The sequence below is a fragment of the Siphateles boraxobius genome, unplaced genomic scaffold (assembly GCF_051911475.1).
Source record: "Siphateles boraxobius isolate OS27281-9 unplaced genomic scaffold, OSU_SipBor_1 57, whole genome shotgun sequence".
Lineage (NCBI taxonomy): Eukaryota > Metazoa > Chordata > Actinopteri > Cypriniformes > Leuciscidae > Siphateles > Siphateles boraxobius.
In genome coordinates this window covers 1,035,001-1,050,328 of record NW_027509183.1, presented here as the reverse complement: position 1 = coordinate 1,050,328, position 15,328 = coordinate 1,035,001, and the positions used below count along the sequence as shown (strand labels likewise).

The window sequence follows — 15,328 nt, the reverse complement described above, 5'->3', positions numbered from 1 at the left end:
ATGGGACACCCTACGGACTCATACACTTGGCGAGCACGCGCAATTAAAGTCCACATTAAGGCCCTGTCCCAATATCCGCACTTCCACCCTTGTGCCCCTAAAATACGACTTCTCGTTAAGGGGTGCAAGACCGTAGGGTGTCCCGATTATCTAATGCTGTTCTCCAGGGGTGATCATCAGCGCACTTAATGCACCCCTTTCTCAAGTGCGCGTCAGACCTCACTTTTCTATCTATCTAGAATCCTTGTAGTGTTGTGACCTTTCTAACAGCTAATTAATGGGGGAGCAAAGCGGTTGCTATGGTGCTGGTCGGCAGCGGGAAAACTCTGAAGAAAAAGGAAGCCGGCAAGACGACAAACAAATAAAGAAGAAATTTCTTTTTAAGTGTAAGTGAAAATAGTTTTTTATCAGAATATGAGCGATAAATAACATAATACATGATGATACAATGATTTCACTCTCTTTTGTCAGAGTCCGACGAGCTGACTTTCAATTTTATAAAGTTCAGGGCAGATAATATACAAGTTAACATGGCCATAATATGAGCAGACAAGTTTGTTATTTGCATACAGAAATGACGTAGATAGAGACGTGTGCAAAACTGTCCCAATTCTGCTCTTCACAGCTTCGGGCCCTTGCGCACTTACTCCACTAAGTGCACTTTCAACAAGTGTCCACTTCGAGGAAGACCTTAGGGCTTAGTGTGAATATTGGGACAGGGCCGAAGTGTGCAATTTGGGATCCAGCCTCTGGCCGTTTCTCAAAACCAAGAATGCAAAGAACGGACTTGTGTTCTTGGGGAGAACGCTCTTGCTAGTTGTTCTTGGAAGAATAAACTTACAAGGTGACGAGCACACAGAACGCTGCTGACAGTTTGAGGCGATGTGTTCTTGCTGGTATTGCGCAATACCCCCGCACACCGCCGTCTACAGTACCCAAACATAACAAGAATTATTGATGATAACAGCCAGGTTTTTAGCATGACTGGCCGGTTGGCTCGCTAGCTACACCCGCGTGCGCTTATGGAGATTCTTCACTACCGAAAATGTTTGAGCATATTTTCGATTCACCATAAATTTTCGTAAAAATGGCAATATTTGAAATCAACACAGTAGATTTCTCGCATCAAATGTTCTCAGAAGTGAATTTAGTGATGAAATAGCATACGAAATTGTAGAAAAACGACTTACTGTTGTTCTGCCTTTCTGCTCACCGCTCCTTCCTTGAATGCCGAAATGAATGCTGGGATATTTCTGCCGTCAAGTTCACACAAGTTACCAACCGATGCATCCTCGGTAAAATGGGCGTGTCAAGAACACTTCCGGGATTTTTAACCGTTCTTGCCAAAATGCAAACTTGTGTATTGAGACAGTACTTGGGCAGCGACTGATGACGTTTCACAAGTCCACAAGAACACAAGTACAGACAAGAACGCATATTGAGAAACGGCCTCTGTCTTGTGTCGAGTCAACACCCCCCATGGAAGAGAGGGGTGGGGTGGGCAGTTGCTCATTATCATTTAAAGAGACATTGATCAAAACGGGTCGCTGTAAACAAAGCTGTTTTTGAGGAGGTAAAAAGGGTGTTGTTTTACATAACCATTGAGGAATTTTAACCAAAGTATGTTACAAACTTTACATGTAGACCCTAAAAAATCATACCAACTTGTGGAAAATGGGCATCCGATGACCCCTTTAAGTTGAGTTACAAGCTGTTCACACATTGGCAATTAAAAAAGCGATTAATGCATGAAAATCCTTACATATTAGTCCATTTTAAGAAAAAAAAACACAAGCACGTGAGGTTTTTGCTGTATGACTCCGGAAATGACTTTTATTTTGTAACTGTTTCTCAGTTATTCCTGAAATCACTAACCTATTATTCAGTATGACTAATTAATCTTACAAATTCAAACAATTATAGCGTGAATTCACAAAACACTTCTGTGACTTAAAAAATCCTCACATTTCAAATGAATAATTGTTACACAGAAGTCAAAGAACTGTTTCAAATTCATGTTTTATAAAAAGTGGAAATGAAAAATAATGTACAAGCATTTACTGCATAAAACAAACAATAATTTAGCACTAGCTGCTCATATCTATAAAGTTTATAAAATAGTTAAATATTAACTTAATACGCGTCCCAGCACCTAAAGTCTGTGATAATATTAGATCTGGTTAGATAAAAAAAAATTCAGTCAATCATCCAGTTAACAAAGACCTGAAGTCGTATTAAATACAGTCAAATGAACTTATTTGGACACTGACCATGAAACAAACATCTCTCTGACCCAGCAGAAGTTTAGTGTTAAAAACCTGTACAATTATAACGATATAACATCATTATAAGAGCAGAAGCATCACGTAACATTCAAAAGTGCCATCACTTACTTGTACTATAAAAGCAAAGCAAAAGTGCCTCTAAATCTATTATTTTAAAATATGAAGTACTTTTAAGGGATCTCATGCATCAGTTTGCACTTTAGCACCCACAAGTCTTTATCATGTATTTTCCATGTCATCCTTATGCAGAAGTTTCAATTTGGAAGCTCAAATTTTAAGGCCACATTGTTTGGTGTCTTTAGATTCAGATTTCTTGTCCCGTGTGCAACATGATCTAGAACGATAGACTCGCAGCATCAGTGTCACATTCCCCCGTCCTCCTCAAACTCAACTGGAGAGCAGGTCAAATGTAGAGTCTAGTAGATGTGAAGGTCAGCGAATGTGGAGACGTTTTCCCCATCACCTTATTTCCCGTACCCAACAGTCTCTGTATTCTGTGCTAATGATGCTCTCAGTTGACTCTCGTCTTGCTGGAGATCCAGTTTAAGTATTTTGCGACACGTGTGTAAACGCCAGGTGTGTCTTTCTTCCCGCAACCGTCTCCCCAGCTGATCAAACCCATCAGAGTCATTCTGCCGTTCTTCGGACACACGAGAGGACCACCGGAATCTCCCTAAAGAAAGACCAGGAGAAACTGATCAATCAACATGAACAAACATTTCACACACCGTTTAGGATGACAAAAAAAGACATCTCTATATTGTCATGGATTTTATCGATAAGGATAATCAGACCATATTTTGCTGAGTGTGTTTATTGTGTTGGTACTTTGGCAGGTTTTTGACTGCTGTCCCCTAAAGCTTTTGATATTCTTCATATTCTATGTGGTGGTCAGTTCGCAGCAGTGACGCAAATTATCTTTTCCAATAAGTTTAAATTGATTTGTACCTTTTATGGGTATTTTTAACTATGTAAAGCCATTTTAACTTATGCATCATCATCATCAAATATATGCATAATTAAAGCCATTTTAACCTAGTTAAATGTATGCATCATCATCAAATGTATGCATAATTAAAGCCATTTTAACCTAATTAAATGTATGCATCATCATCAAATGTATGCATAATTAAAGCCATTTTAACCTAATTAAATGTATGCATCATCATCAAATGTAAGCATAATTAAAGCCATTTTAACCTAATTAAATGTATGCATCATCATCAAATGTAAGCATAATTAAATCCATTTTAACCTAATTAAATGTATGCATCTTCTTTTGTGTCAAATTCTTACATTTAATCAATAAATTCAATTATAACAATGAGACAGAATAGGGCTGTTATCAATCAAATGAAATCAGTATCAACAAAATTCATCTTTGCAATGCAGAGGAAACACAGAAGCTGCATCTGAAGTGGCATTTAGATGCATTTACAAAGACTGTTTAATGATGCTCAGAGGGACATGAATGCATTTAACCTGCTGTTACAAATGCATGCATAGTGTTTTGATGTTTTAAATATAAAATGTTGAATATTGCTATTTGACATGATTAAACAAATGAAAAGATACTTTAAATGTGAAATTATGACCGGTAGGTGGCAGCAAGTCACTAGCCGCGTTTCCATTACCCTTCAAATTGTGCAAATTGATATGCGTATTGAAAATAAGCACAATGGAAACACGTCATTTTCACAAAAACTCCCGTATATCGCAGAAAAGTTTTTACGCTCGCATGAGGTGGTTTTTTAGGCAATTCGAAAAATAATTATTTAGTAAAACTGCAATGGAAACTGTTTTTGCGCATTTACAGGTCACGTGACGTAGATGACTCGGTGTGTTTGGACAGAATACGAGACAGAGTTCTTTATTAAATTCATAAAAGACAAAATAATTACAGGAATACTGGATTCTAAACCTCAAAGAAATGCCACAACCAAGACCTCGAAGCAGAAATGAGGGAGAAACACCCAGAAACTCCTCACATGTGCCGCTCTCAGTATACGGGTCTTTCCTTGTCATTAATGCTTGATAACACACATATGGTTCATTTGATTATTAATAATGGCCAGTGCAGTGGATGGTATGAACATCCCACCAACATCCGTCGCCATGATTATTGGAATGACTGATCGCGAGAGGAAAAAATTTCGTTTTAGTCGCATAACATCGGTTAAAGGAAACGCCGTCATTTCGCAAAAGTTTTGCGCAAATCTGTAACGGAAACGCGTCTACTGTTAACGAGTGAGTCATTGAGATTCAACTGATTCATTCAAACAGCCAAATCACTGAGGAACGAAGCATTTGGCTGCCTTAATGAGTGAGTCATTGAATCATTCATTCAACCGATTCGTTCATTAAGCAACAAAGCACTGCCGTGTGTAACTCAGAGACGCAAAACAGTCCTGTGGCTTTGTCTGGAACTATTTTCATTGGCTAAATAGAGCAAAAACAGGCAATATTGTGTCTAAAATGTAAGTCACTTAATATTAACTTCTTGTTTATTTAACTGTTGTGTAAAATCAAAATCGCATTTATAATCATGCTGATATTTGGAGAATAAATCACTCATCGTGTGATATCGATTAACTATATTAAATTATATAAATATAAAATCAGGTATTTTTGCCCTTATCTTGAATATTGAGGGAATTCTAAATGCATTTTAATAGAGTAAATCCCGCAGTGAAAAAGTGCACTCTAAAGCTCTCTATGTGTGTTTTTGTAAAGTGAGGGACGTAACTCTCCATAACGTCAGATCGTACATCATTAAAACAACAACCACAAGATTATCGTAGACTATATATACTGCACACCCCTAATAACTAGCATGTGCTGAATGTGGCGTTACCTTGCAGGCGTCGTCCAGGCCGCGCGTGTCTCCGGCACACAGCATGTTGGAGGTGACCAGGCGACCGGACAGCTTCTCCGGCACACACTGATCCTGCGGCCACAACCGCACCATACCACGCTTAATTCTCTCAGAGAAAAACGGAGAAACTGAGAGAGAAGGAAAGAGGACAATTATTATACAATAACTCAGTGTTATTTGGACCATCAAAAAGCTTCTGAAGTCTTATTTTTCAGTCAAAATATCTAAAAATCCTTCAAGCAAGATAAATTTCCTTTAGAAGCAGCTCTATAGATACAGTATTAAGACTATATGTGACGTATTAGTGTGACAAAATCCGAAATGAGTCGTTTTCTGAGCTTGGTTTCAATTGCTGTTTTTTGACTAACAAGGAAGTTTTGAGTTCTGAAACTTAAAGGATATAGGAGTACATTGTACTTAAAGGATATTTTTATAGTACAATGATCTCTTATTTATCCAAAGATCAAGGAAAAATTGATTTCTAAAGTAATGACCCCTTTAATGCATTAACTAACATGAACAAACAATGAACAATACATTTGTTACCATATTTATATTAATCTTTGTTAACGTTAGTTTAAGAAAATACATTCAAGTCAGCTCAGGTCCATTAAATAATATTAACAGATACAGTAGTGGCCAAAAGTGACGTCCGGAGAGGATATTTGTTTTTAATGAATCTACAAGTTAGATTAAACCATCAAAATATAAGAAAAAATATTTGATATATTTTTTAATATTTTAAATGTGAGGGAAGAACTAAACATTAAACTTGGTTAAGGTTTTTATCTGACAAAATTACTTGCCAAAAAAAAAATGCATAGAAAAACATAAAGCCCTAAGGAAAATGCATACATCGACTACAACACAATCCGTTATTAATATTTCATTGGTTCTCTCGTTTTTGCATGTTCATAATTTCTTTGTATGACAGCCTGGCGAAAAATGATGTCCCACAACGTGGCATGTTTCCTTGCATTATTACCACAAATAAAATAATCCACTCCAAGCGCAACTACGAAATATGATTACACAATCAAATTTTTAATAACATTTGAATAAAGGATGAAGATTTACATCCCTTGTGGCCACTACTATACACTTTTTGATTTTAATAATATATTGAAATTAACATTAACTAGGATTAATGCTAGTATTTTTCATTGATAGTTCTAATGTACTTAAATCTGCCAGTGAATTAAGACAAAATACACTTTTATTAAAGACACAATCTATGACCACAAGTGGTAATATTGTGTGCAGTATTGCTTCTCAACTAAAATTTGAGATTTTATTTGATGGACAAGAAGTCTAAATAGACCAATTTAAAATGCATTATTAATAAGTATATTTCATGCAGTGAGATATTGTAAACGCTGGTAATGAATCTTACACTCTTCCTCTTTCCCGTATCCAGAGATCTCGCACTCTGTCCAATCCGGTAAAACCAAGTTAGTTTCTAGTAAACATGCCGGCAGAACTTCAGGAGAGTGGATCGCACAGATGCCGGACTCGCTCTTCAACTTGAGCAGAGCTAAAGACACAAAGTCAAATTCACTTACAATTGAAATTAACTGTTTAAAACCTAATAAATACTGAAATGATGATAAAGTTGCATGATATGATAGTATGTACTACCGTTTCTTATATTCTACTGTTGCAAAGCATGTCAGAGAAATAAAAAAATACTATTACCAAAACATTTTTGAATTAGATTAAAAATAATTTATATTATATAAATAAATATTTTTATTTCAAATAAATGCTGTTTTTTTTAACTTTCTATTCATTAAAGAATCCTGAAAAATAAAATATATCACGGTTTCCACAAACATATGAACTGTTTTCGACATTGATAATAATCAGAAATGTTTCCTGAGCATCAAATCATCATATTATAGTGATTTCTGAAGGATCATGTGACACTGAAGACTGGAGTAATGATGCTGAAAATTCAGCTTTGATCACAGGATATAAATTTCACTTTACTATATATTCACATATTCAAATTAATTAACCAATCATACCATTGATCAGCTCTACCAAACTAGGATGTCTTTTTTTCCAGTAATAAACAAACATTGTTAAGTTGTTTTGATTGATACTGTGGGGCAGCTTTGATACAGTCTGTATTGTGAAAAGCGCTATATACATATATTTGACTTGACTTGACATAGAAAACAGTTATTTAAAATTGCAATAATATTTCACAATATTACAGTTTTTTCTGTATTTTTGACTAAATAAATGCAGCCTTGGTGACTTCTTTCAACAATGTTTTAGATATCTTACCAAACGGTAGTGTATAAACAAAATAAATAAAATAAGAAAAAAAAATCATAAAATAAGTTAAATATATATAAAAATATAATAAATTGATGGAAACCCTAAAAAGCACTTGATGGGTCTGAAACTCATGAGGTTTATTAAATCAGTCTAATAACTGTTGAAATTTCCCCCGTCACAGTGACACCAGCTGACTGTGGGCTGATGATGATCTTCATAATCATTAGGAGAATGAGAGTGTTTGTGTAAGTCTCACCGATATCGTTGTCATACGTGTCGTCGTCGTACTGCTCGTGGATCCAGTACTTCTCCACGTCAAAGATCTGCTCGCTGCTGGAGTTCTGAAGCCTGAAGGTTCGACCCAGAACCACCCGAAGACGCTTCTCCTCAAACCTGAACACAGATCACACAAGTCACAATGTAAAAATTCATATTCACAATCATTGTCTTGTTTTCAGAAAAAATATTGAAATGTCTTTAAAGCTAAATACAGTGTATCTGCAGGGTTTTTAAATCAAATTTAAGTCTTTTAAATACATTTTTTTTAAGAAAGGGGGAGATGTAGGTCAATGTTTATGGTAGCATACTAAACCATAAAATGACTAAAAATGAGGATTTAAACACCTTTACAGTTCAAATAATACAAGTTTTATTAAAAAAAACTTTTTCATAAAAATATAAACCACACATTTCAGCCTTTAAACCATTAAAAAAAAGTCTAAATGATTACATATGTTTCTTTAAAATATGAGTGTATATAATATTCTAGATACCTTATTATTCCACATTTTTTGAATGTGCATTAGCTTCTTAACCACCAGTTAACATTTATAACATTACATGCATAAAAATATGGGTCTATCTTCGCATTGGTCTGAACAAAAAACAGTTTTGATAAAACTAAATTAAAGGCTATTTAATGACCCGCTGACCCATTTTTTCAGATCAAAGTTTCAGTAAGGCATTAAATAATTCCAAATTGCACTTTGAATGCTGATTCAGATAAATGTTTATGGACGTGTTATAAACGATGATGCTGATCAGCACATTTCTATTAGAAACGCATCCGGCTGACTGCAAGCATGATTTGATTCGTGAGGTTATGATGAAGGTGAATTAAAATATTCTGTACATTGTAGTCATTTTTATTAAGTTTTCTTTCTCTCTATACACTGATCTCACTATACAGTTGTGTGAGGGTGTATGTCTAAGAGTGTGTATTCATGCCTTCATTTGCTAGGCTTGGAAAATGTTTTATATATGTATGTTTTATTGTTTTTTAGTTATAACTGAAGCACTTTGGGCAACAACGTTGCAATTAAATGTGCTATAAAAATAAATAAAAGTTGAAATTGAAGTTGAAAACCACTCAACAGCAGTAAAACCGAGCCACACACACACACACAATACAGGTTGAGCGGGGACACACCTGTGCTGGAAGCAGTGACACACACACACACACACACCTCTGCTGGAAGCAGTGAGCAGCGGAGAGGATCCAGCAGGAGTCGATGAGGACGCCTCCACACAGAAAGTTGTAGGATTGAGCACGTGGGAGATACACAGTGATGGCGGCCTGCCACGGCTGCTCTCGGATATCACTGGCCTGACCGCCACGAATCCTGAACATGGGCAGAGAGTTTGAAGGAGCTTCGAGGCGCTGACCGCAGGAACCTGAGCGGGAAAGTGTGGGAAAACTCTTAGGCCACAAAAACACACCCTGCAGCTCAATTCAGTCTTTTAGCACTACTTAATCCCGTTCTGAACACTCCTAGAGCAGTCATTTACTGTACAACTGGTTATTAATGCCATGTTTAAACGTGCATCAGAGACGTGTTTCTCTTCTGTATGCGCAAGAAAAATGCATTCATTCGTGTTGCCAGATCTTGCTACGGAAAAAACAAGAACAAGCCCAATATAAAACGAAATAAATTCAAATGCTACAATTTTCTGTCATAATCATTTGTTAACAAACAAGTATTCATTACTTCAATGAGCTCATTGTTTGTGCCTTAAATTATTACATTGTTTAAATGCATTTTTTTGCATGAATTATTGAATTGTTTAATACATTTTTAGTTAACTGTGATTTTGTATAAGTACATTTCTGAAATACATAACTTAGTTTCTCCTGATAACACATCCCTCTAAATTGTAATACGGACTCATGCATTTTCTGTAAAGCTGCTCTGAAATGATGTGTTTTGTGAAAAGCGCTACACAAATAAATGTGAATTTAATTTAATTGAAAAGACCAAAATATCGTGACCCACAGACTTGATCGTTTTATGAGCCAAGCCCAAAACAAGAATCCCCAAAACGCTTAAAGAAAGTGGACGTGGCAACACTTCAAGAGCACGCTCTGTGAAGAAGCCTTACAAACATAAAACTCGGGAGCGAGTGTGTTCTGTACACACAAAATGATTGTTTTCACATTGTTTTGACACCCTAGTGTCCCTTTTGCATGAGCAAACAGCACTGGTTTTCTTTATAAAACTGTATTAGTTTGGTTATCTTTCACCATCTCACCTTGATTGTTGGTGGTTGCAGGGGCTCGAGGTCCGAGTGTGGTGATCGACGGAGTTTTTCTCGCTGTGAAGGAACACAAACACGGTTCACAAAACAAGGGAGGGAACAGCGCTCGCAGACAGAAACGTCAGGTAGTCAAAAATATTACAAACTTCAAAGTCTTTCATTGCATACACATAGGATTCTCCGAAAGAAATCCAAACAATTTACCCTTAAGAAGGCCAAAGAGGCCGAAACATGTTGGCATATGTTTTTTAATGGATAGCCAAGTTTAAATAAAGGCTTTTTAAACCTTATACTCCTTTTGAGTGCCTCAGAATTACTGTTTATTTTAGAAATCCAAACAAATTGAATGATAATAATTATTGTTGTTATTAGTAGTAACATTTTTATTTATATTGTTTATTATTATAAAAATGAAGACAGAAATATATTGCAATTGTCCTGTAAAATAAAAATAAAAAAATCATAATTATAATAAATTTTATATACACTACATGTTACACTACTAATATTTATGAGATTTAAACACTTAAAATCCTCAGGTTTCAAACTTCTGTCCACAAAAATATTCAAAATTATACAAATGCAAACCCCCGTTTGGAAAACCCTGAAATACTCTAAAATCTAAAATCTCAAACATGCAGCCCTTATATTTAATTCATTTGCAATTTAATTAATCACACTAAGCCATATTGCGATTCCGGTGTTATTTCGATTAATCTCACAACCCTATCGCTGTCTGCACACGTTTTGTTCACACCAAGAACGATTACAGTAACTATGATGATAAATATATAGTTCTAAAAATCGCAAAAGAATAGCTAGAACTATAATGACACCGTCACACTAAAAACATATATTTGGAATCACTTTCACAATAATTTCTTCCAGCTGATGAATGATTAAAATATCGACAGCCAATTAGAATCCATCCTGATTTAAAGAGCTCGAGCATTTAAAGCGACAGAAGACAAAACTGCAGAATAAACAGAACGATGTTGGACGCTCTTTTAGTTGTTATCATTCTTGGTGTGAATGGGCCTTAAAGGGATAGTTCACCCAAAAATGAAAATTCTGTCAGTGATTACTCTCCCTCATGTTGTTCAACCCCGTAAGACCTTCGTTCATCTTCAAAACACGAATTAAGATATTTTTGATTAAATCTGAGAGCTGGATCACTCCTCCATAGGCTTCTAAGGGATTGAAACTTGTTCCCCGAAAAGTTATTAAAGACATCGTTAAAATAGTCCAAGTGACTACAGTGGCTCAATCTTAAGTTTATCAAGCGACAAGAATACTTTTTGTGCGCAAAAAAAAATAAAAAAAATAATGACTTTATTTCAACTATTGATTTCCTTCTCTGTGGGCCTCGAGTGAGTTCACTAGTGTGACAGCGCAGCGCTTCTGTGTTGTACGTCACACACATGACCAGCGTCGGCCAATAGTGAGCCTACGTGTGACGTACAACACAGAAGCGCTGCGCTGTTACACTAGTGAACTCACTCGAGGCTGGCAAGTTTCAATCCCTTAGAAGCCTATGGAGGAGTGATCCAGCTCTCAGATTTAATCAAAAATATCTTAATTCGTGTTCCGAAGATGAACGAAGGTCTTACGGGGTTGAACAACATGAGGGAGAGTAATTACTGACAGAATTTACATTTTTGGGTGAACTATCCCTTTAAGACTTAACATTGAACCGCATTGGTTAGTCATGACCTGTAGATAAGTGTCTAATGTACTACAGATCAGAAGTCACTGCAGACTTACAGCACTTGGGGACGTCACAGAGCTCCCAGGTCAACTTAGAGCCTTTATACACGTGACACCAGGGGCCGAGGTCACCGTCCGGGTTCCTGCGTGTAAAACAGCCAGAGTTAGAGTTACTCATTAGAGTTTGAGTGCAGATCTGATCTGTGATGTGTTTTTACCACACTTAAAGGTTGTGAAGAGTTGTTGAGCATAGAAACCCTTCAAACGTGGTTAAACCAACGTAACTCTCGTAAAACAAATACTGTGTATTTATATTTATTTATGTACTTTATTTACTAACAGTGAAATTAGTTCATGAAACAATTTAATATATAATACTATGCTTCTAAATGACTCCTATGTCATTGTATTTACGATAGAATTACCATGGTACATAGAATTACCATAGAATTAGCATGGTACATATCCAAATAACATTAACAAAGCCTAAAATACCAGCAGTTGGATAAAATGCACCGATAAATAAATAATTACATTTATTACTTATAAGAGTAATCATAATAAACAATTCATCCAAGTAGTATAGGAACGATTAGCCTAATCAACAATAAAAAAAACAACTTCTTAATGCTGAAGCATTTCTATTTTAATTGAACTTGTAATTCCTCGTACCTGCAGAAGTTGTGGCTGCCGATGCCCGTCTCTCTGGCGTCGGATCTCCACGCGCTGTAGATCTTATGAGACACTGCGGGTGAATCCCACGGCAGACACTTCAGACCACTGCGTGTGACGGCTTTCGTCCCTCTGTAGGACTGTCCTGATCCCCGCGCGCACTCGAGATAGGGGTCTAAAGTCAAGTCAAGGCACATTTATTTATATAGCGCTTTTTACAATACAGATTGTTTCAAAGCAGCTTTACAGAGATAACAGGAAAATAATGCAACAAAGTTTGTTTCTAGAAGAAAATTGCATCACAGTCCAGCTTAAGTAAGTTCAGTGATGGTTCATTTTTGTTGTAAAAAAGTTATTAATTTAGTAAATTTATTTATATAGATGCTCTGGAGAAAACAGTGATGTCATCGTCCAGCTCAGTTCAGTTTCATATAATGGTGTCAATGCAGGTAGATCAATAATATTGTTGAATATTAATTTGAAATAACACAGCACACGACATTAGTACACACTACATGGGTATGGAAGTGTGTGTGTGTGTGTGTGTGTGTGTGTGTGTGTGTGTGTGTGTGTGTGTGTGTGTGTGTGTGTGTGTGTGTGTGTGTGTGTGTGTGTGAGTTGGTTTATGTGGTTTATGAGGACACAAATTTGTAAAATGACATGTGTATTACACTGGTATTACAACTTATGGGTGGTTTATGAGGACATTTCAAAAGTCCTCATAAATCAAATGGCTTAAAAAACATAAAAAACAATGTTTTATTAAAAAATTAAAAATGCATCATGTCTCCTGTGATGGGTAGGTTTAGGGATAGGGGCAGTGTAGGGGGATAGAATATATAGTTTGTACGGTATAAAAACCATTACGCCTATGGAGAGTCCTCATAAACCACATAAACCAACAATGTGTGTGTGTGTGTGTGTGTGTGTGTGTGTGTGTGTGTGTGTGTGTGTGTGTGTGTGTGTGTGTGTGTGTGTGTGTGTGTGTGTGTGTGTGTGTGTGTGTGTGTGTGTGTGTGTACCTATGACGCAGGTCGGAACAGAGCAGAATTCCCATGAGATCTGAGCCTTTTTATAAACATAACACCAGGGTTTAGTGTCTCCATCTGGATTCCTGAGGAATAAAACACAACCCAAACACTATTATGACTCACCAAAACACAATGCAGCTAAATGCAATACGTCATTGATTTTAGTTTTTGATTTAAAAGCATGGTGACATCTACTTTCAAATTGCACAGAGGAGCAATAAGATAAATGACAAATAACTCCATTCATTAAAGGTGCATTGTGTAATATTTCTGAGGATCTATTGACAGAAATGCAATATAAGATCCATAACTATGTTTTCATTGGTGTATAAAGACCTTGCATAATGAACCGTTATAATTGTATTACCTTAGAATGAGACATTTATATCTCCATAACCGCGGGCTAAATGAGCTTCTATGGAGGTCGACATCATAGACAGTAAAATAAATGGACACAGCGACCCCATTGATTTCAATGGAGAAGACTGAAGGCCGATTATTGCACTTCCTGTCTGATGGCTGAGCGACTGCACAGGCTCAAACTGAGCTTGACGACACTCTGACAGTTGTACATCTTCTAGTAGCTGTGTCAAGACAAATCTGAATCACCTAATAATTCCTCAAAAACGTTGCTGAAATATTTTGTCCTGTTACTTTTATGGACTCTCTATCTATGGGCTTCTCCCTTGACTTTATGCCTCTATGTCCCCCTGATTGCCTCATAGACAGTAAAAGATTGCCTGCGAGCTTCTCCTCCTGTTTTTACGGTAATGTCTCTATTGTGCGACAGAAAGTCGCGTGGTTATGACGCAATCGTTGGCCTGCTTTTAACAAAAACGGCTTCTACGGGGCAATAACATAAGATACAAAGAAATGGAGCCTTTTATACATTGTCGTGTTTATTTAGAAATAAATAATGGACAAATTAAGTCTTTGGACGCCTCAGATGTAAAGTTATTCGCTGTCAAAGTGACGCCAAAATGAATCGGAGTCAATGCAATGCTAACAGCAGGTGAAGCTCTGCTACAATGGCGGCGCCCGCGAGGCTTCAGTTTCCGGCTGATGGATTACCCGCTTGGTCGACATATTGTGTGGTCAATGCTTCTAGCGTAGCCGACAGCGAACACACAGCGCTACAGAGCGCGTCTCCTCACTACCTTGAAAAATAAGTTTTCATTGGTGTATAAAGACCTTACTTAATGAACCGTTATATTAGTATTACCTCAGAATGAGCAGTTTCTGTCTACACACACCGCGGGTTCCCTTACATTGAAATGCGCCGACATGTTTCTACGGTGGCCCTAAACGGACAAACGTGTTTCGTTACTATGTTGCTCTTCGTGCAAGGAAGCAAGCTTAGTTCAGCGAATAAAACACTGACACAATGATGAACAAGTAACAATAATATTCACAATAACATATAGTTTTACTGAATAATTAAGTAAACATAATTTCTTAATTTATCTTTGTAAAGAAACTTCATTGCTGAACTGCTACTCTCTGCTGTCTCAGACAATGACATATTTTCCTGTCGGCCACCGTAACTTTTGTTGGTTGCAATTCGTAACCTCACCACTAGATGCCGCTAAAAATCACACACTGCACCTTTAATGAATGAATGAATGAAGAGCATGCGTACCTGCAGTAGTTGTGGTTTCCCAGTCCCAGTGTGTTTGCCTCCACTCTCCTGGCTGTGAATTTCTTTCCTCGGAGTGAGCTGGAGTTCCAGTTAACACACTCCAGTCCCGACGTGCTCATGCTCCAGGTGCCACGGTAACCTGACCCCTGACCCCTGGAACATCGCTCAACTGTGTCTAAAAACAGCAAGGAAGAAATGCAGACAGCATTCAGCTACAGCAAAAACATCTGCTCAAACTACTTTAAAACTGTTGTCTGTCAAGTTACAAGACCCTAATAAAAGACGAGCATTTAGTTAA

The 15,328-nt window shown here is 36.9% G+C and overlaps 1 protein-coding gene across 2 annotated transcripts in view; it reads right to left on the bottom strand.

Annotated features, from left to right (window-relative positions):
* Positions 1-1,804: 1,804 nt before the first annotated feature.
* The window catches only part of plat (plasminogen activator, tissue), a 24,563-nt gene continuing 11,039 nt past the window's right edge, over positions 1,805-15,328 (bottom strand). For both annotated transcript variants that reach the window (XM_077206905.1, XM_077206906.1), the window contains 10 exons: positions 15,031-15,205; positions 13,383-13,474; positions 12,361-12,535; positions 11,746-11,831; positions 9,976-10,038; positions 8,913-9,120; positions 7,703-7,839; positions 6,554-6,694; positions 5,140-5,288; positions 1,805-2,958 (listed from right to left, as the gene is read on the bottom strand). In XM_077206905.1, coding sequence (XP_077063020.1) covers positions 2,797-2,958; positions 5,140-5,288; positions 6,554-6,694; positions 7,703-7,839; positions 8,913-9,120; positions 9,976-10,038; positions 11,746-11,831; positions 12,361-12,535; positions 13,383-13,474; positions 15,031-15,205 — 1,388 coding nt within the window. In that variant the 3' untranslated portion in view covers positions 1,805-2,796. The remainder of the gene's footprint in view (positions 2,959-5,139; positions 5,289-6,553; positions 6,695-7,702; positions 7,840-8,912; positions 9,121-9,975; positions 10,039-11,745; positions 11,832-12,360; positions 12,536-13,382; positions 13,475-15,030; positions 15,206-15,328) is intronic.